The 19,765-nt window shown below is 45.0% G+C and overlaps 2 protein-coding genes across 4 annotated transcripts in view; one reads left to right on the forward strand and one right to left on the reverse strand.

Annotated features, from left to right (window-relative positions):
- The window catches only part of slc9a7 (solute carrier family 9 member 7), a gene marked incomplete at both ends in the record, with an annotated part of 56,894 nt that extends 47,146 nt beyond the window's left edge, over positions 1-9,748 (forward strand). For all 3 annotated transcript variants that reach the window (XM_080832994.1, XM_080832995.1, XM_080832996.1), the window contains 2 exons: positions 5,493-5,598; positions 9,467-9,748. In XM_080832994.1, coding sequence (XP_080689120.1) covers positions 5,493-5,598; positions 9,467-9,748 — 388 coding nt within the window. The remainder of the gene's footprint in view (positions 1-5,492; positions 5,599-9,466) is intronic.
- A 4,468-nt stretch (positions 9,749-14,216) lies between these two features.
- Positions 14,217-17,946, reverse strand: chst7 (carbohydrate (N-acetylglucosamine 6-O) sulfotransferase 7; the record flags this gene model as incomplete). Its single annotated transcript, XM_080833738.1, has 2 exons — positions 14,217-14,440; positions 16,663-17,946. One exon carries the CDS (start codon positions 17,944-17,946, stop codon positions 16,690-16,692), a length of 1,257 nt encoding a protein of 418 aa, XP_080689864.1. The 3' UTR covers positions 14,217-14,440; positions 16,663-16,689.
- Positions 17,947-19,765: the final 1,819 nt, after the last annotated feature.

The raw sequence follows: 19,765 nt of genomic DNA on the forward strand, positions 1-19,765 counted from the left end.
CGCAAGAGGCTTGCAAGCATAGACATATTTGCAAGGGCCTCTTGCAACATTTACACAAGCCTCGTAACCTGCAAGGCTGTGATTGGTCTGCTGGTCTGTTGAGAACATCCTTTCTGGAGTCTCACATTTCCTGTTTTCATACCGCCATTTTTAAAAGCCAGTATAGCCCAGAAGATGTTTTAAAGATGAATGCTCTTGAAGAACTTTTGACCGAAGAAGCTAGAAAGTATGAGCAATTATATAACCCACTGTAATGAACCAAAGCCACCTGTAATGAACCAAAGTTTGTTCCAATTGTTTACTTTGATAAATATGCTAGCCGCTAGCGCGGTCTCTGGAAATTCCCCTATACGTTAGCAGAGCTGCCAAGCCTCACGCTTTGAGTGTGACAGTCACGCAATTTGACCCATTCTCACACCACACGCCACACTTGACATTTCTCATGCTTATTTACCCACTACCCAGTCTATATATTTTTTTTCATGATAATAAACTTTGGTTCTCGTGGCTTCGAGTAACTCTGATTGACTGACCGAGATAACCAATCCGTCAGTCCTTTGTGCCCAAATCTAACCAACCACGGAAGGCACCACGCAATATAAACCAATCAGAAGCAACGTAAGGCGGGTCTTGACACAGGCATGCAAACTTGTCACCTTTCGGCGAAATTCGTTTTTAAACCAAAATAGGTTACAATAACGGTGTTAACGGATAGTACAGTGTCTATTTCTCGGTCACTTTGGAAAAATCTTAGCGCGAAAACGCCGGAAAATGTACATAAAAGACACGTTCGTCAGCGGAGTTTAGTTGCTAATAAGTTACAGATGCAGTATCTTAAATAACGATTAAATTGGCAGCTTGCATATTGATGACCGCACCCTGAGGGGTTTCTAAATTTTCCCATTTTAGATTTATGAGTTAAATCGCAGAGACTATAACATCAGCTAGATAACTAGCTATCATTTAATGCAAATTGAACTCTTCTATTTAGCAACCAGAAAACACAACTTAAGCTGCAATTTAAGTTTAATTTCTCAAAATCAGCTCACCAATAAAAAGCAGTCTAGGGCTTGTGTGTTTTTAAATTGACATAAAAAAATTACAGCTTCCAAACATTTTCGAAGCAATTTGACCTTGAATGTGAATAGTTGATCGAGTTATCATCTGCCCCGTCTTTTGATGCAATCATTTTAGCTCGGGCATTTGTCGACCATTATGTATTTATCACTTCACTGGATTGGAAGTCCACTTTCCAGGCTCCCGTACGCCCCCTTCAGTGAGGCAGACGTTACGTTTGCCTACCCTATGTGCTTTTTCACTGCGGTTTTATGACAGATCAGCAAGACTAAATAAGTTCTACACATATGTGTCATACATTACATATTGTATGGATACATACAACGTCAAATAAAAGTGTCTACAAATATTTCAGGGATGGTTGGGTTGGCCTGTGCCCGTGCAACATTTAACCCAGGAATGTTTATGATTAAACTGTTACCAGAGCACAAAATGGTTTACAACAGCACAACATTCTTCATAGATCTAGCTTCGTAATTTTGCTGTCAAAGTGCACCAGATTGATGCATTGGACTTCAAATTGTGAAAAATGTTCTAATACTGTTCTAATAGGCCTACTACTCTGTATGCAGACACTAGAACAGCTGTGCCCATTAAAAGGCAGATGTCACAAGGCATATAAAAAGCAAAGCGCATCGTACCAAAGAACAGGCAGTATGATGGAGAGTTGGTTGAAATAATATTGACAAATAAATGTATTTTTTCAAAATTCTTGTTACAATTTTCATTTCTAATTTCTGGTTAATTAAGAGAGGTAAGGAGGCCACAGTGCAGAGAGAGCAGCTGGCATGGAGGTGAGGACATCAGTCTTAAGGTATAAATCGATGTTAAAAAAGGCCAAATTTTGTGGTCGGCGGCCGAACGCTTCTGACTCTAAAGTCTCACTCTTGTAATTTTCTGAAACTTGGCAGCCCTGCGTTAGCATTAAGCTAACGTATTTTCTATCACAGTAAAACATGCAATACTAGGTGATTGTTTTTAGAAACGAATGTTACGAGGTGAGATTACTAAAATGTATTCTGCATGTCTGCTCAGTTTAACAGTGCTACCCAAGCAAAGGTTTGAAAAGAAATTTAAGCTTCAGACTTTCTTATAGGGAAACGTTTTTCTATCTGCCGAGCAAATGACAGGCTCATATACAAAAAACTTTAATGTGAATTAAACTTTACTCCACCTATTGTTCTGGCGGTGAATTGCTTGGCAACACGCGCAACCTTTAGGGAGCATGAATTGCTATGAGTGCATTTACACAACAATGTGACACCGTTTAAAGAAGCATGCAAGCCCCTTGTGAAAGCCAAAAACATACAAACGGAGACTCTCTCTCTTTGTTTGTGAGGTGAGAAAGACACACACACACACACACACACACACACACACACCACTCTCCCCCCACTTCCTCTACAGCTGCAGCAATTGCCTCCCAGGTGGCGAGGCGAGGCGTCTAGTGGAACGTCTCTCCTCGGGGGCTGCTGCCTGTGTCTCAGTGGAATCACACCACGGTAACTCTGGAGCCTGGGGAGGCATCAGGAGCTCCAGTGAACAGATCGGTAGAGATGACATTTATTACTGGAGTGTGTGTTTCAAGTTCTCATGCAGCTTTTTTTTTTTTTTTTTTTACAAAAGTCTCAAGTCAAACCCTAGAAAAAAAATGACAAGGTAAAACTGTTTACAACAGGGAGTAAGTTTTTGGAAGTAAGCTCATGAAATGCCATTTTTAGCAAATGGGCAAAGGCTGATTATGGAACATGGTGTTGGTGACGGTGTGCCCTGTTGCTGCTCTCTCTGTGACTCCTACTTTCACAGACGGAGGAGCATCCTCCAGCTGTTGCTTCTTAGAGTGGATAGAGCGATCGCAGTGCTGGAGAGCACAGTGCTCAGTCGTTCCAAGTTTTGAGCCGTTACTAGAGTGTGCCTCAGGTTTTCATGTTTCCCTTTTTGATGTGAAGCCTGCTGTTTTGGGGGGTCTGTACTGAGGTGTCACTGCGGCTGCTGTTCTCTGAGTGACTAGCGGGGGCACAGTGACAGTTTTAGTGAATGAATGAATGAATGGAAGAAAGAAAGAGAATCCGTCCTCCTGCATCTCCCATATACATAACATGCAGGTATCTGTGTGTGTGTGCGTGCACGTGCACTTGTGCGTGTGTGTGTGTGTGCGTGTGTGTCTGATATGATTAAGCCCTGGCTTCATAAAGAAACTGGGAAGACGTCTGTAATTCAGTCCTAATGCTAGGTGAACATCACATTGAGGGGATTATATCACCCTACAGGGTTGCATGATCACAAGGGGTATCTGTGAGGTCATCAGTATTCCAGTAGCTCAAGTAGGGCAAGTAATACTGATGCCAAAGTCATTGGTTCAATAGTCTAGTTGCTCAAATACTGGCATACCAGCTAAATGCACTCATATGTTTCTGTTTGGATATTGGATAGAAGTGTCTGCTAAATAAAGAGCTGTAATCGCAATGAGTGAATCGCCTTTACTGAGTGGTGATTGATGTAGTTCAGAGGGTGGATGTGAATAGATTTAGTTCAGAGGGTGGATGTGAATAGATCTATTTCAGAGGGTGGATGTGGTTAGCTCTTTCAGAGGGTGGATGTGGTTAGATGTAGTCCGGCAGCAGATAAGTCCTGAGAGTGTGTTAAACTAGCGGTGCAGTCATGGTACCAACAGGGCCTCCCCTACGGGAGTGAAGGAGACGATCGGCATCTCGGGCGTCCGTGTAGGCTGACTATTTGTAGCGCGTGCACTTTAATAATCGCTGTCACATGAATGGGTGTAGTAAATGATAGCCCCGCTCTGCTGAGGTAGGCACCAGCAGCGCAGCTTAGATGGTTGGTGTTAGGTCAGCTCTGGGTTGCCCCGGTAACTACCCATTGAGCTAATAGGTCTTAAGCTGTCATGATTGTTTCAAATGGGATTCACACGGTACAAAACCCCTCAGTGGTGTTTGAGAGGCAGAGTTTGAGATGTTCTCCCCTTTAGGTGTTGGTAGAATAACTTTATGCTCGATGTTGCCATCCTTGCGCACGCCAAAAGTGACGTAATTTCGGCTGGCACTTGGTGCACTTTGTTGTCGTTTTGGCTGGTCTTGCGAACAACCAATCCGTCAAGCATTATGTGGCTTAAGAGGTCTCTGAGGTCATGTGCACACGAAGTCTAGGGCCTCCGAATTGGATTTACTTTTCACACCAATCGAATCTTTTAATTTCGTAAATACGGAGGCTGGCAACGAGAGATTTGCGTAAAAACGGAGCCACCAGATTGTGTTTAAAGGGCTGTAGTACATACCTCACACCTGTGGGTGGCGCTTTAGCGCTTTATTTACACAACTGAAAAAACGTGAAAAACCTAGAGACTATACAGCACGAGGATAAACACATTACACAAGACATTCAAGCTCCAATTAACAACATTACATTATGATGGTTAATAAAATCAGTAGTCAGACTAAAGGATATGAGAAAAGTAATTATTTTTTCTATTGATAATAAAGAGTTTGGAACAGTACAACATGACATGTCTGTCATCCCATTTCCCATGAGCCTTTGCTGCGACCATTTTACATACATTTATGAATAAAAAAGCAAATAAAATCGCTGGCCAATTTATATTTGTGGTCATTAAAGTTATGTTACGTCTGAATAAGAAGAATTATATCAAGATAGGAGGCTAATCAAAAATCAGAAGGCTGGGTTAATGTTAGTGAATTCGAGGCCCACCACGAGTGAGATGTTGAGGGAGAACAAGCTATATATATTGTGGTTGGAGATCGCAAAATGATCACGTGGGGCAATGACGTCATCAGGTTGCGTGAAACCGTGCAGACGAACACCAGTCCCCGTACCGATTCAAATCTACTCACTTTCTACCCCAGACTTCGATCGTTGCGGAAACCGTGTGCGGATAGAGAGTGTTCGTATTTATGATAGGGCTATCGGTATTCTGCACGTTGCGGACGAACACAAACTAGACTTCGTGTGCACATAGCCTGAGGGTGTCAATTTAGGTTCCATGTTGCATGAAGTGTCCGTGAGTACTCGGTTGTTAATCCTAATTAATGTATGACTTGTGTGCTCTTTTATATAGTTACCTCTCATTCAAAGATTAACTGGGGTGAGGATAAGGATTAAGTACTGTGTTATGATTTATACTTGCTGATGTGGTATACTACTGAGAAGAGAAGAGAATTATGAATAGCTTACTTAATTGCATTATTATTAGGAAACTAGATATAACTGTGGTCAGTGTACTTTTAGGTAGTCAAGACAACAGGCAATCCAGCTCCCAAACCATCATCTATAATCAGTAACACTTCCGAGGGCCTTGCTTAGTTAGCAGTGTTAGCATGTTTGCAGTGTTAGCACATGTTCATGCCCTGTTCCAGTGTGGGCCTCCTTGACCCAGAGTGCAGCTACCTGAAGCCCATGCTGACTCACAGCGGACCCCCTCTCACCACCACCCTGCCCGCCTGCTGTGGTCCACTGGCCCGCTGCCTTACCAGCCCTCAGGCCTATGAGGTGAGTAAAGACACACACACAGGCGCACACACACACACAGGCGCACACACACAGGCACACACACACACACACTTACTCATGCATTTACTCAGTGATGCACACACTTTCATTTGTTCACTGGCCCACACACATGGATTCACTCACTGACACACACGCCAACTACTTACCTGTATTGAAATGTATGTCTGTCCAGACACACTTTGGTAAGATTGTAGCTTATGTTGTATGAGAGTGTGTGAGTTGTGTGTGTGTTCATGTCAGCGAGTGTGTGCGTACGTGTGTAAGTCATAATTTTGCTGTGAATGCCGTTTGGCACATGTGAGGAGGTGTTGGTTTAGTGTTTCCTGTGTAAAGGTGAAGTTTGCATTGTTCCCTACGCAAACTTTCAAAAATCACCGACGATGCACTAAAAAAGAACCTGAGATGCCGCTGTCGTCATGCGAAACCTTCCTCTAAGCGGCGACTGTTGTTTACATTTACATTAGTCATTTAGCAGACACTTTTATCCAAAGCGACTTACAAGGATGTATACACATTTTACATTTACACTGATGGCACACTGCACTTCAGGAGCAATTAGGGGTTCAGTGTCTTGCTCAACTGTCACACTAAAACTGTAATCAGTCCCCTCTACCAGTGATAAGCTATCAAATAGTTATACAAATAGATTTACAAAAGATACATTTGATAAATAACTTAAACTATTAAAACAAGAAGATGTAGACACTTCTTAATAATTAAGCTGAAATTGCCCTGAAGGGATTTGTCTCCTAAACAACTGTTTCACTGTGAGGGTTGCTTTTAACCCTTACACTGTGTCTTTGGAATTTGTGCTTTCTGCAGGTCTATATCCACTGCTACAAAGTGCACACAATAAACGTAATTTTCTTTTAAAAAGCGGGCCGGAAGATTGAGTTAGCCACAAAAGAGCCATTGACAGATACGTTGCCAACGGTCTCATCGCTCCGCAATGCTATCTGCTCCCGGGTTGTGGCTACGGAGAACGCCTCCATTCACTGAGCGGTCACACTCGGATTCATTCTGGCAAACTCCCCACTTTATCTCAAAGCTGATACTGTAGTAGTCACACTCGGACTAACGCTGGCAAACTCCCCAATTCATCTCAAAGCTGAGACTGTAGCAAGGGGGGGGGGGGGGGGGGGGCTTGCCTGGTCTGGCTTATCTCACACATGTCTCACAATTGGCTATTGTCCCACTGGATTACAATGGCCCACACGCCTGCGAGATCACCCCCGCGCCCCCGTTTAGATATTTACTACCAGCGTCACTGTTCTTCTCAGAGTGAGATCTTACTCATGTGATGAGCAACAGCTCCCCTCTTCTCCACACCCCTCCCCCTCCATCACCAGTCATTCCCTCCTCCTCAGGGTTTCTGTCACAGTATGGTGTCATGTGAGGGACACAGCCTCTGTTTTTTCTTCTCTGTTCTTTCTTCTCTCTCCTCTCCCGAACTGCACTTGGCTCATTCCTTTAACCACTCTCTCAGTGTGTCTTTGCTTAGCTCCCACTTCTCAGCACATTTTTTCTCAGCCTCCTCTCCTCCCTCCCTTGTCGTTCCCCTGCTGTGTTTTTCTACCCCGTCCCTTCCTCCTTCATTCTCTGGCTGTCATGACCAAGTACGGACAGGCATTTTGACTTCAATGTCTTTTGTATTGTCTGGGATCTGCTCTCACCTGTGTGTGTGCCTGTGTCTGTGTCTGTGTCTGTGTGTGTGTGTGTGTGTGGCTGGCCTGCCTGCGGAGCATGAATCCAGGCCTTTGTGCCTCTTTCGGCCCAATGGGCACATGGTTGAGGAGGAGAGTCATTGCCAAGCACCCCCCCTTCTCCGGCTGCGATATGATGAACTGACAGCCTGTGTTGGTCACGGAGGGCTCTAGCAGGTCAGAGCGACCTGGGTTAAAGCTGTTTTCCCAAATGGGTTAAAGCTGTATTTCAAATGTCAAAGCTTGTTCCCTAAACCCTCATCTCAACTCATTTCAAAAGCCACTCCATAGAGAATGTCATCAGACTGAATTTCTGACCAGTGAGCGAGGTCGGAGCAGATCCATGATCCTGCTTCCCTGGCCTATGGATAGCAATGTCACAGGTGGAGCCACCAGGGTTCAGCCAGATATGCTCTTAGGGGAAATGCCCTTCTTGAGCAGTTGATAGCAGGCCAAGAAATGGTTAGTTATCCAGTGATGAATGTGTACTGTTGACGCAATGAAAGGGTGTGGTTTGTCACACTCCGGAGGGGAGAAGTAATAAAAACCAGATGTGACTAAACGAGAATCAATTTGTTAAAGTCCATATCCATAAACAGCACAATACCTTGAGCGTGGAATCCCCAGCACGGACACGCTGGCCTCAAATGCACAATATACTTATGTGCCCTGCCCTGCCCGGCCAAGCACAGGGAATCTGATGCCAAACATTAAAAAAATTATCCCTTAATCCAATCCCTTCTCCGAGCATTTGGGATCTCGGTTTTTGGTGATGGATTTGATTTATTTAAAAAAAATGAGTCACTCTGTATTTGTCCCAAATACTCTGATCTCTCGATAGATTATCTTTAGTGCGAGTTGGCAGCCATGGTGATAACACTACCTGCTATGAATTTCACGAGGGGAGAGGAGATGTTTTGTTGTTTTTGTTCTTTTTATATTCTCAGCCACCACAGTCTGAAGCCATTGTAGGAAAAAACATATCTGGTATTCTATCAGATGGTTATTTACCTTTCCTCTGCGTGCCTCTCCTGCCTTTTCTGAGTGTTAACTTGTTCTATATGTACCTCACCTTACGTAATGGTGACTTACTACGTTTGATCCCTTTCATTACAGCGTCATCTCTGAGGATATGCCACTGAAAAATCTCTATTTCCTATGCTTTCTATTCCATCACAAAGATGGTCTCCATCTCCTATGCTTTCTATTCCATCAGAAAGATGGTCTCCAGATGACATGCCCAAGCGCATAGCAAGGCATGAGTTCACTCTGAGAATCACTCGGTTCCGTTGTGAAAAGAGTGTGTTCTTGTGACGGCTGTTTTAGCAGGTGGCTGATGGTTGCTGAATGTGGTTTTGTGTGTGCCTGTTTGTCCTTATCTCTGTGTGTGTGTGTGTGTGTGTGTGTGTGTGTGTGTGTGGGATTCCAGATGAAATGCCCAAATGACGGGGCTTAAAAACCTATTTTAAAAACAAAGCTCCTGTTTCAATTTTTTTACCGACGCATTGTACCGCAAGGCACGACTGTTCGCTTAGTGCATTATTCAGTTCTGTGGCAAAAAGAGTTGCTGTTCAAGTGGCAACTGTTTTACAAGGTGGCTGATGGTTGGTGTGTGTGTGTGTGTGTGTGTGGTGGCGTGTCTGTTGTGTGTGTGTGTGTGTGTGTGTGTGTGTGTGTGTGTGTGTGTGTGTGTGTGTGTGTGTGTTTCTGTATGTGTGTGTGTCTGTGAGTGATGTGTAACAGGTGTCTCTGTGGGAGTGGGTGCCTGTCTGTTCCAGCTGTCTGTGACTCGGTAGTAAGCACACTGTTCCACTGTGTCTGTGTTTGACAGCCTGTACTTGTTTGCTGCCACGGATTCTTCTAGAATGAAAGACTAAGTGCAGTGCTCCTCTGCTCCCTGTTTTTGTTTCATTTTTTATTTTTATGTTTGTTTTGTTGTAACCGAACCTCTGTGTTGTGCTTAGGAGTGTGTGTGTGGTTGTGTGGGTCTACCTGCATCAGTATGTGTGGGTGTATCTATAATCAGGTTCATTTGTGTGTGTGTCTGTGTGTCTGTGTGTCTTGCTCCATGGTCTCCCGCTCCTCTCCTCCCCCTCCCCTCCTAATGTTGGACTGTGTGTGTGTGTGTGTGTGCTGCTCCACAGAACCAGGAGCCGATCCCCGACAATGACTCCGACCTCATACTGAATGATGGTGACCTGACCCTCTCGTACGGCGACACGGCCATCACCGCCAACGGGGCCTCAGGTGTCGGTGGAGCGGACGGGACCTCCAGGACAGCAGGGGGCGCCCCGCGCTGGAGCTTGAATGGCAGACGAAGCGGAAGCACATCGGAGGAGGCCCTGGAGCGCGAGCTGGACACCCGCGACCAGGACCTGATCAGCCGTGGCACGCGCCTTGTCTTCCCCATAGAGGACCACGCCTGAGCCGCACCCCCAGCGCAGCCCTAACAGCCAACAACCCACCCTCCCACCCCCCCATACCCGAAAGACTGTCAGAACACCCCCCCCCCCCCGATGATGCTTCCCCCCCTTCACTCATTGCACCCCACAAGACAGAATGAAAGGAGAGAGAGAGAGAGAGAGAAGGAAAATAGATGAGGGGGTGGGTTTAGCCGTGAAGCCTCTGTCTTGAAGAGATTCAGTATCATTCCATTGTCATGTTTGCAGTGGATGGGAGGAGAAGCATAGTGAAGGACCCTGGAGGACCCTGCTGGTCTGCTCCATGAAGAACTCAACTGACTCTGGCATAACATTACATACTGTGAAACTGTACTAGATTTCTTCTGTCTGAATGTGGCAAGTGTAGGATTGGGAAAGCCCCTTTTCGGCAGTCGTGCCAGCCAGGGACCCCGACTCCAGTCATATACTGCTGATTGTCTTGTGTGTTACTCCTTGACTGGCCGAGCTCTCGCTGGGGAATCGAGGCCCGTCCCTCATCATCACTGACTTCCTGTTTGTATGACCTCATCTCAGTGCTTCTCCCCCCTGAGTGGCTGCCTGAAGCTCGACACACACACACACACACACACACATTCACACACACACATTCTTTTCCTGCCTTACCACCCACCCAAACATAGCAGTTCTCAGACTGGAGCCTTGTTCAGTCCCATATGCCATCATGCGTTACAGCCACATAATATCTACAGAGACTGTATCCTCTTTATGTTTTGCTTTGTTTTTTTTATTTTTGTATTATTATAATGTATTTCTCCAGTCCCTATGGGAACATCAGCCATCTAAGAGAGTCCATGTGTGCAGTGAAAGGAATTCTGTTTACATTCGTCAACCCTGTGGACTGCCCGAACCTCATCAATCATGCGTAGTGCTGTATTGTTCTTGACTGTGTGCTGTTGACAGATGTGGTTGCTGGCACAGTGAATGCTCACACGACGTCCTCTTGACCTACCATTTCCGTCCGGATCAGTGGATATGTTCCCCTTGGGGGGGGGGGGGGGGGGGGGGGGGGCGCTGGTGGCTCCGAAAGTGTCGTCAGTGAATCATCGTAATCCTGTTTTCTTAGGCAGCGACTTGGTCCAGCTAGCGGCTGTTCCGTGTGAGGAGCAGTGTGTTGTGGATGTAGGGGAAAATGATGTCGCTCTGATGCAACTTCCTGCAAACGCTGTACCCATGGGACAAAGTTTATGGCCGATGCAAATGCTCCCACCTGCAATCTGATGGGCATTATTAGTCAGGCATGTCCAGCATGCAGCTTTAGAGTACCTGAGTGCAAAGGATGGCTGCATTAAAAAAAGGAAAAATAGCTTTGATTTTCCTCCAATTCACCCAGTAACAGGCATTACTTCATTAGTCTTTTCACAGTCTCCACTTTTTGCATCGTTGACATTGTAAAAGGCTTTAACCTTCTATAGTTATTTTTATTAGTCCCAGACCCTATACTGGTAATCTGAAGTATTTCAATACGTCTGTGTGCAGAGAATCCTCCTGTTTTCATTTGAAGAACTTTTTGTGTAACTTTCTCCCCCTCATTCTTTTTGTATTATTATGATTATTATTATTACTCTTATTTTAAAGCCAGAGAGAGAACACACATGGTCCACGCAGTTTTATTGCAGTCATTGGCTCCCGGGCTGCTGTGTCTGGGGGCCCAGTGGGGCTCTCTGCAGCTGTCTGGGCTCGGTGCCGACACCGTGGCACAGCAAGGGGAAGTTCCTCAAGCACTTTAGCTGCAGTTGAGCTGCAGTCCGAACGCAAAGGAAGGGTCCAGGGCACAGGGGGGGGCGTTAATGCGATGTTATGCATATGGGCCGCTAATCCCATCTGCTGATAATGTAATGATTACTCTTAATAGCTCGGGTGTTGAGCAAATGTCATTGTTGGAAGATGGTGACCTTTGTGCCAACCCATTGTTAGCACTGTGTGTCTGCGAGTGTGTGTGTGTGTGTGTGTGTGTGTGTGTGTGTGTGTGTGTGTGTGTGTGTGTGTCCGTGCGTGTGTGTGTGTCCGTGCGTGTGTGCGTGTGCGCATCCGTGTGTCCGTGTGTTTTCTCTTTGTGCAATCTACAGAATGTTAGCTATGGTGAGTGAGGGCAAGTGCTTTGCATATATGCATGAACCCCAGTAGAAGATGAAGGCCAATGGGAACTCAATTCATGCAGGGTCATGGCCAATCAGATATCTACAAGATGAAGACCAGAGATTGGGGGGCGGGGGACAGCTCTGCACCAGGGAGAGCAATTTCTGTGTGGGAACAGATCAGGTTATATTACCCTCCCTTGGAACCGATTATTGGGTTCAGATTGCTTGGAGAGGAAGAAGGAAGGACAAAAACAAAAAAAAAGAAGAAGAAAAATAAAAAATAAAAGCTGTGAATGCTGGGACTCTGGTAGGTGTCAGCAGGCCCCACTGAAACTGGAGCCTCATATGTTAGTGCTTATGACTCCACAGCTCAGCCATCACATCTCATCACATCACATCACCACTCAAAAGAAGCATCTGTGACTAGCCACCTAGCATTTAGCCGCAGCAAGCAGACTGCAGCACAGCTAACTGAATGCGACTCTTAAATCCGTCCCATATGAATGCATTTGAGCACAGTGCTGCGCATAGAACAGTTGTCAGTTCAACCACAGTGGGTGTTAATGAGCAGGCAGACAGCTGTGAGAATGCCCATATGTTCACACGTAAACCGCTACATTTGCCTACTGTATATCTCCTAAGCAAGTGATGTGGCTGCGTATCAGGTTGAATAAACCACTGATCTGGTGAAGAGCGGCGTTTGAAATTGGAGTTTGTGCTGTTGAGCTTTGACGTGTTCCGTCACAGGAAGTTGGAAGCCACAGGCTCGAAGCCATCGTTGCTGCAAAACTTTGACCCACATGTGTCGCGATGCTCCATGAACTGAACCCTTGATAAAGGGACTACATGCTTTTCACTCCTCATTCATGCTTTGTGTCTCACAACCACTTACGCCATTTGATGGAAAAGAAAAAAAAACTGTAAATATGGTCGGGACCTCATCAAGCTGTCTCCTATACTGTAGCAATCATGTTTTACTTGCAATATCCTGCATGCTGATGTATTTGTTGGTTCAATATGTACAGGGGACCATTTTGTATAAGATCTGAACCGTGTGTAGAAGAAAATGCACTGTAATAAAACCTGAGATCCCTCCCCTCCCCATATAATCAGTCAGACATAAATGCATTCAGCCTAAAAGTGGTCAGTTGTGTCAAATCTGTGGTATGCATTGAATAAGAATGAAAACAACTATATTCATCCTTCAGTTTATGCCCTACCAATATTGAGGAATTGCTTTCTTTTATATGCCATTAAATAAAAGACATTAACAGAGATTTCTTTTTAAAAAAAGTGTCATTTATTCAGTTTATAAATATGCTATGGTGATGAAGTCAGTTAAAACGTTAAGTCCCTTAGAGATAATAGTCTTCATGGATCAGAGTGTCTGAAACAAGAAATCCAGGGAACTGTAAGATGCTGTAAACCGAATGACTTACAAGCGCAAGAGAACGCAGAATGTGTTTGTTCCAGAACATCTGACTGCGAAACACTGCACTTACAAGCTGTTTGTATCTAAATACAGGAGGTCAGATGAATAAGAGTCACAAGATGTGTCTTTTAGTTTGAAAACCAAACAGTGTCACTGTGGATGGTGTTATTGGGTGTACCCTGGCATGGTTCACGTGTTTACCCAAAAACTTGTGAAATCTGAGCTTCGCTGTGACCGGCGGGCAAGCGCACATAGTCACAGTGTGATGGAAACAACCCGGAGACCTCACAGGCATTTCCACGGGACCTTAAGGAATTTCACACCAGTGTGAGTGAACCATTAAGGACCGGGCACGTCGAGAGCAGCAGTCCGCAGCAAGTCTGCTTCCCACCAACACCCTGCTCTCCATGACGGTCCCATAACATTATCCAGCAGCCTTAAAAATGTCACGCATCTCATTTTGTGTAGGTTTAGATCTGTGAGGTCTGTTCTCAAGAGTGGAGTGAGAATGACAGGCGAGGCCCACATGTACCCGAGACTCGGCCGGCAGGGACCAGGGGAGGAGGTGGATGGGTGACACAACACAAAGGCACTAGACCCTGTATGGAGTTCTGTCCCAGGCAAGCCCAGCCTTGGCCGATTAGCGCTAGCAAAGGGATTGGCGAGGGATTAACTCTGATGAAATCTGGGCGTCAGGTCAACACTGGTCACTTTCCTGCTCACTTTCTCCTCCCGTCCGTCTACCCTGATATCCCCTTTCACTTTCAAGCCTCTTATTCTCTCTTTCGTCTCGGTATTAGTGTCTCCAAAAACGCTCTTTTCTAAGAGCCTGCTCAATATGAGCACAAGCGTGGAAATACACCCTCACCCCCCCCCCCCGCCTCTGTCTCATTTATCTCACTCTGTTGTTCCGTAAGATGAAGCTGTTGTCTTTCAGTCCCAGAGGCTTTTCATGGCACATCCTCTTTCTTGTCTCTTCTGAATGTGAGTAGGCATTCAGGCAGGCAGGCAGGCAGGATGCCCACTTTGAGTCCAGTTGTGCCAGTCTTCCGTCCCACTTTGCCCAATGCTGTGGCCGTCTTACCAGCCCTGCCGTCGCCACGTACCCCTCCTGCTCCCCGCACTCTGCTCCTGTGCATGAAATTCCTGTGAAAAGAGCAAGGTGAGGCTTAGTAGCTGTAACTAGGCAACACAGATGGGTAACTAGAGTAGGTAGCTAGTTAACACAGACCTTTGCCTCACCCACCCCATCCATGTCTGTCTTGAGAACACAACTAGCCACCACACAGTAAACTGACGGAATTTTACAGAGAACCACCATGCACCCTAAATTCTATAGCTACCTTGAGAAAAGCCCATGGCAAGGCACAATGCTGTTTGGGTACACTCGCACAACAGTGTTTGCTGTTATTCAGTGTCACAGTATGAGGGTAGCACGGGTGTTCAAACAGAAGCTGCCCAGAAGTGCGTCACTGCCAGCCATTTGCTTAGAGGCAGCCGGGCTCCTTCCAGCACTGCTGAAAAGAGGCCTGCCCGTCAGGGGCCGGTGACAAGCTGAGCTCTGGGAACGGCGTCTCTCCATGGACGTGCTTTCACAGTGGCTCCCTGTTCCAGGCCCGAGAGGCGAGGCGTGGGCCCAGTGAAGAGCTGCCAGCGCCTGGTCTCACCAGAGGGAGAAGGGCAGAGCAGTGCCAGTGCCGTAACAACGAGGCCTCTATCAGCGCAGCCCCCCAACGCTCTCTCATTAAAGAGGGTTCGAATATTTCCCTTGTGCTTCTCGTTGAAGGCCTACACTGTGAACACTGTAAAAACATACTTGCAGCACACTAAGGCAATGCGGCTGATCAGCTGAGACTCTGTGGGATGAACAGTTGAACTAGTGTTTGAGCCACCTGGTGACTCCTACCCCCCTGCTTCATTGAAATGCTTGGAACCCTCAGCCAGGAGGCACTTGAGAAGCACTTCTGTAAGTTCTATGAATGTGCTCAGATTCATTTTCATCAATATGTCAATCTCTTAGAAGTGAGAAAACATGGAGATTTTTCTAATATTTCATATCTGCTCAAGGAAATACAGTGTTCATTTTTGATACTTGAATGATAGCTTGCGACTTAGTTTTAGTAACCATTAGAGATCCTTAATGGGTTTCATTGTTCTCATGGGTAATCATTCACTTGTTCCATTCAACATTCACAGGAGTAGATGATATAATGACACATGATTAAAATGGCACCACTTCAGTTGTGTCACTAGTTAACGTCAGTCAGAGTGTTACATTTTGTACTCATATTGTAATTGTTGAAACCGCTCAACAACTCTGTAATAATTAGTAAATGGGCCCCATGGGTCTTAAGAGTTTAATCCTAAAATTGGAAAACTATCCGTTTCTAGGCAGCCTCCCATTTAATCAAAATAATAACCAGGAACCTCAACCCAGCCAATGGACTGCTCCAGGCAATTCCCTGTACCAGAGATGCCAGGAAACTGAAAAACAGACTACATGAAAAACAAAAGTCTCAAAGCTAAGAACAAAGTGTAAACCTTCCGTGAGAGCAATGGTTATTTGCTTAAGGATGAGAAGAAATACGTCACAAAAAAACAAAGAACCAAAACTTGCCGAGATGCTGACTAAAGATCCTCTTCCAAGCACAAATGAGGAAACAGCTGTTGCTAGCCTAAACAAGTGTTGGTGAGGGAGCTGGTGGGTAACCAATGTGAGAAACCAATGACTAATATACAGTCGATGGTGAGGACCATGGGTAGCATTCATGCACAGCATCTGCTAGGCGTGCAATGCTATTCCCGTGCTGCACTGTGAATCAGACGACCTTGTCTTTATTTAGGATGGTGGTTGAGGGATGCTACATAAATTGACACTTATCCAGGGCCACTGATACAGTGATGGATCAAGCGATTATCGAATCTGTAAGCTTGAGATCTGACAGTTTTTGATAAGATTGATCGGGTGAGTGAATTATGAAGGCATGTCTGTTGTCATTCAGAACAGGACAGTATCATCCACAATATTTTATAAAGCTACATTTTAGGACTTCTAACACATAGGTGTCCAGGAGGGATGATGTGCAGGGAAGTATTTACTATTCTTGCAATAATTAACTGTAAAAAGTCCCCAGGCACTGTTGGGGTCAGTCTGGAGAATTATATAACTTTTGAAGAGGAGATAATTGGTCTCTGAGGAACTGCATGGGATTTAGTTTTGGTCAATTTATAGATGTGACTTTTCAAGATTGATAGGACAGACATCACGAAGACCGTATATTTTGCCTACAAAGGACAGAATGTATGAGCAAAAGGCATAAAGGGTTGTCTACTACAAAATAACACGACATTGATGTCCCTTGTCTTACCTCAATTCTCCTGCGTAGACGAAATGACTATGTTTTATCCACATTTCTTTTCGGATAGCCCAACTGGCGCATGACTTCATTACAGTATGATTCGACATAGTTAATTTGCTCAACGTTCAACCGTTCTCGCCAGGCGAAGATGGCCTCTTTGGCGTCTCTTGAAGATATGAGGAACGGTTTGTCAGAGGAATACCCTTGTCCGTGCGTCATGTTCAACACGAACTTCTCCAAAGCTGGGGAAGACGTGAGATTAGAGAACCGATATAGCCTCTGCAATTCCTCTACTGGGTGCATCACCAAATCTTCGTAGCGTACTTGCATGTAGTTCCTCTTCAACCATGGAGGCGCGTTCATAACTAGCAACATGTCATTCAGCCAGTTATCGCATATGAGCTCCATGGCACTGGCCACGTAGCTCTCGGCGCGATTTACTCTGTTGTTTGGAACGAGCAGGCGTTTATATTTATCAGTCTGCTTCTTGCTTCGAAGCACTTGTATGCTTTCTTTCACCAGGGCCAATTTAGATTTCAGCCGAGAATTGTGCACAGCCCGCGGGTCTCTGAACAACTGGACGATTTGGAGGTTCAGAGAAGGATCCCTCATCAGGGGTACCAGCACACCCATGTCTAAAACCCGCACGTCTTTAATGACAACAACAGGGTACTTTTTGCACTCTCTTTCTAGTTCTTTGATGTCCTTCGCCGTGCATTTACTGCAGACCTCTCCTTGAATTAATCCAACTTCATGCTTCTTGTAGGCGCTGCACAAAGGTTCGGAACAAATCACTTTGTTGGTTTTCCAACCAAAAATAAAAGATGTGCTAATGTTGCTTGAACCAGCGTATAATTTCAAGACAGAAAAATCACAACGGAAAAGCGAATTCATCATATCACGCACAGCCCCTTGCAGACTTCCAGCGTCTCCTGGGTAGAGAGCTTGCCACATATTCCACATTGGTTCGTATAAATAGAATACATCTGGGTGCTGGTTGAACAGTTCCCCCAAAAACGAAGATCCCGTTCTCCATGTTGCATGCAGATAGATATGTGTTTTTGAATGACTCCTGTTGACAACGTCCTCTATCGTGTCCGTGGTGTTACCCGATTTATCTCCGTTATTCCATAATGCTATTGTATTTTCCAAATCGGGACACCTCGGCTGTTGCACTCCATGTTTAACCTGAGCCGATTTAGCCCGGTAATCTAGTACATATGGAATTAAAAGGAGAACAACGGAATAACCTAAAATTAAGATGATGTATTTTTTCTGTAGTCTTCTCTTCATCTCCACGGCAAAAGAACCGTCTCGTCGATGTTCTCAACGAGAATTGGCGCCCCTGTATGAGTAACAACATGATGCGCAACAAAGTTTTCAAGACTGAAAAAAGGAAACACAGGAGCCACGCCCACCGTCTACTCCCAATTTCAAAATAAGAGTGTTTTTTTTTTTTTTACTGTGAGATAAAAGTCTGAATTTTCAGTCAAGTCAAGAGGATCTGCATTTTTACCTCCAGAAAGGAGGTTATGCGATCGGGTCCGTTAATTTATTTGTCCGTCTGTCTGTTTGTCTGTCTGTGGACAAGATTTCTCAGAAACTACTGGGCGGATCTTTCTGAAATGTGTATTACCTCCAGCAAGGAGGTTATGCGATCGGGTCCGTTAATTTATTTGTCCGTCTGTCTGGTTGTCTGTCTGTGGACAAGATTTCTCAGAAACTACTGGGCGGATCTTTCTGAAATTTCACAACAGGTGGATCTTGTCCTGGGACATCCCCATTAAAATGTCAGGATGATCCGGATTCTGGTTCCGGATTTGTGTACACCTCCTTGCTGGAGGTCAGAAATCTTGGATTGCTCCTGTCTGCCATTATTTCTTGAGTTTGTTCTATCATAGTTTATTTGGTTACGGCAATGAAACACAGAGGTCTGCTGTGTATGAGCTCTCTCAAACTCTCCAAACACAATCAGCTTGAAGCATTCATCAGTAAAATTAAAGTTATGGATCTGAAACAAATCAATATAACAGTGTTATTGCTGCCCTGTGATATGTGGAGGCCACATGCCAGTCAAAGGTTTCTGAAAACCCTGTAAAAGAGAGATATCTATTCATGACACACAGTTGTTCTTTTAACCATAAATATAATACTGACAGCACTGGTGTGGTGTGCACCTCTGTTTTCATTAAGCAAGCGTATCTTTTTACAGAAGTGCATTGTTAGTTGACCAGAGGACTGCATTAGACCCTCACAGCTACATTTGTTTGCAGGAGTGGTGCATTTAGAGAGCGAACACAGTGGTGTGCATTTACTCTGCCTAGCTTACTAACAGCACAGCAAATCAAACCACATCAGGCCCTACATATAAGGGGATGTGAAATTGTACGAGAATGTTTAATAGAACACTGGGAATTTTTGTTCTTCTTTAGAAAACATTGTCTTGTATTGTACCACGCTGTAGATTGTTGAGTGTGCAACATTTTTTGTGCTTGCTGTCCAACTTTTCCGATCATGAATAAATACAATTATCAGCATAAATGTGGAAATTTGCACTGAAACAGAAATAATAGAGAAGTGTGCCTCTCAGTCTCACTCAGTTAGTACAAAGATACACTCATTTGAAACACCCACGCCCACGCTGGCACACACACACACACACACACACACACACACACACACACACACACACACACACACACACACACACACACACACACACACACACACACACACACACACACACACATACACACAAACACACACACACACACACACACACACACACACACACACACACATACACACACACACACACACACACACACACACACACACACACACACACACACACACACACACAATATGGGTATCAACCAGCAGAACAACGCTTCCTTTTTTCTAATTCAGGTATGAGACATGCTGTAGGCTTGTTTAAAGACTTTCATATCCATTTCACTAAACTTAAATGCATTTAGTTTGAACATGGACACATTCAAGGAAAAGGCCTCTGATGGCTTGATGTCGCTGTATTTGCTGTATCTTCATTTGGGTGTAAGCGTTTTGCAACCCCGAGCAAATTTCTGGTTGGCCAGGCAGTTTACTACTAGGG

Source organism: Sprattus sprattus (assembly GCF_963457725.1).
Source record: "Sprattus sprattus genome assembly, chromosome: 2".
NCBI lineage: Eukaryota > Metazoa > Chordata > Actinopteri > Clupeiformes > Clupeidae > Sprattus > Sprattus sprattus.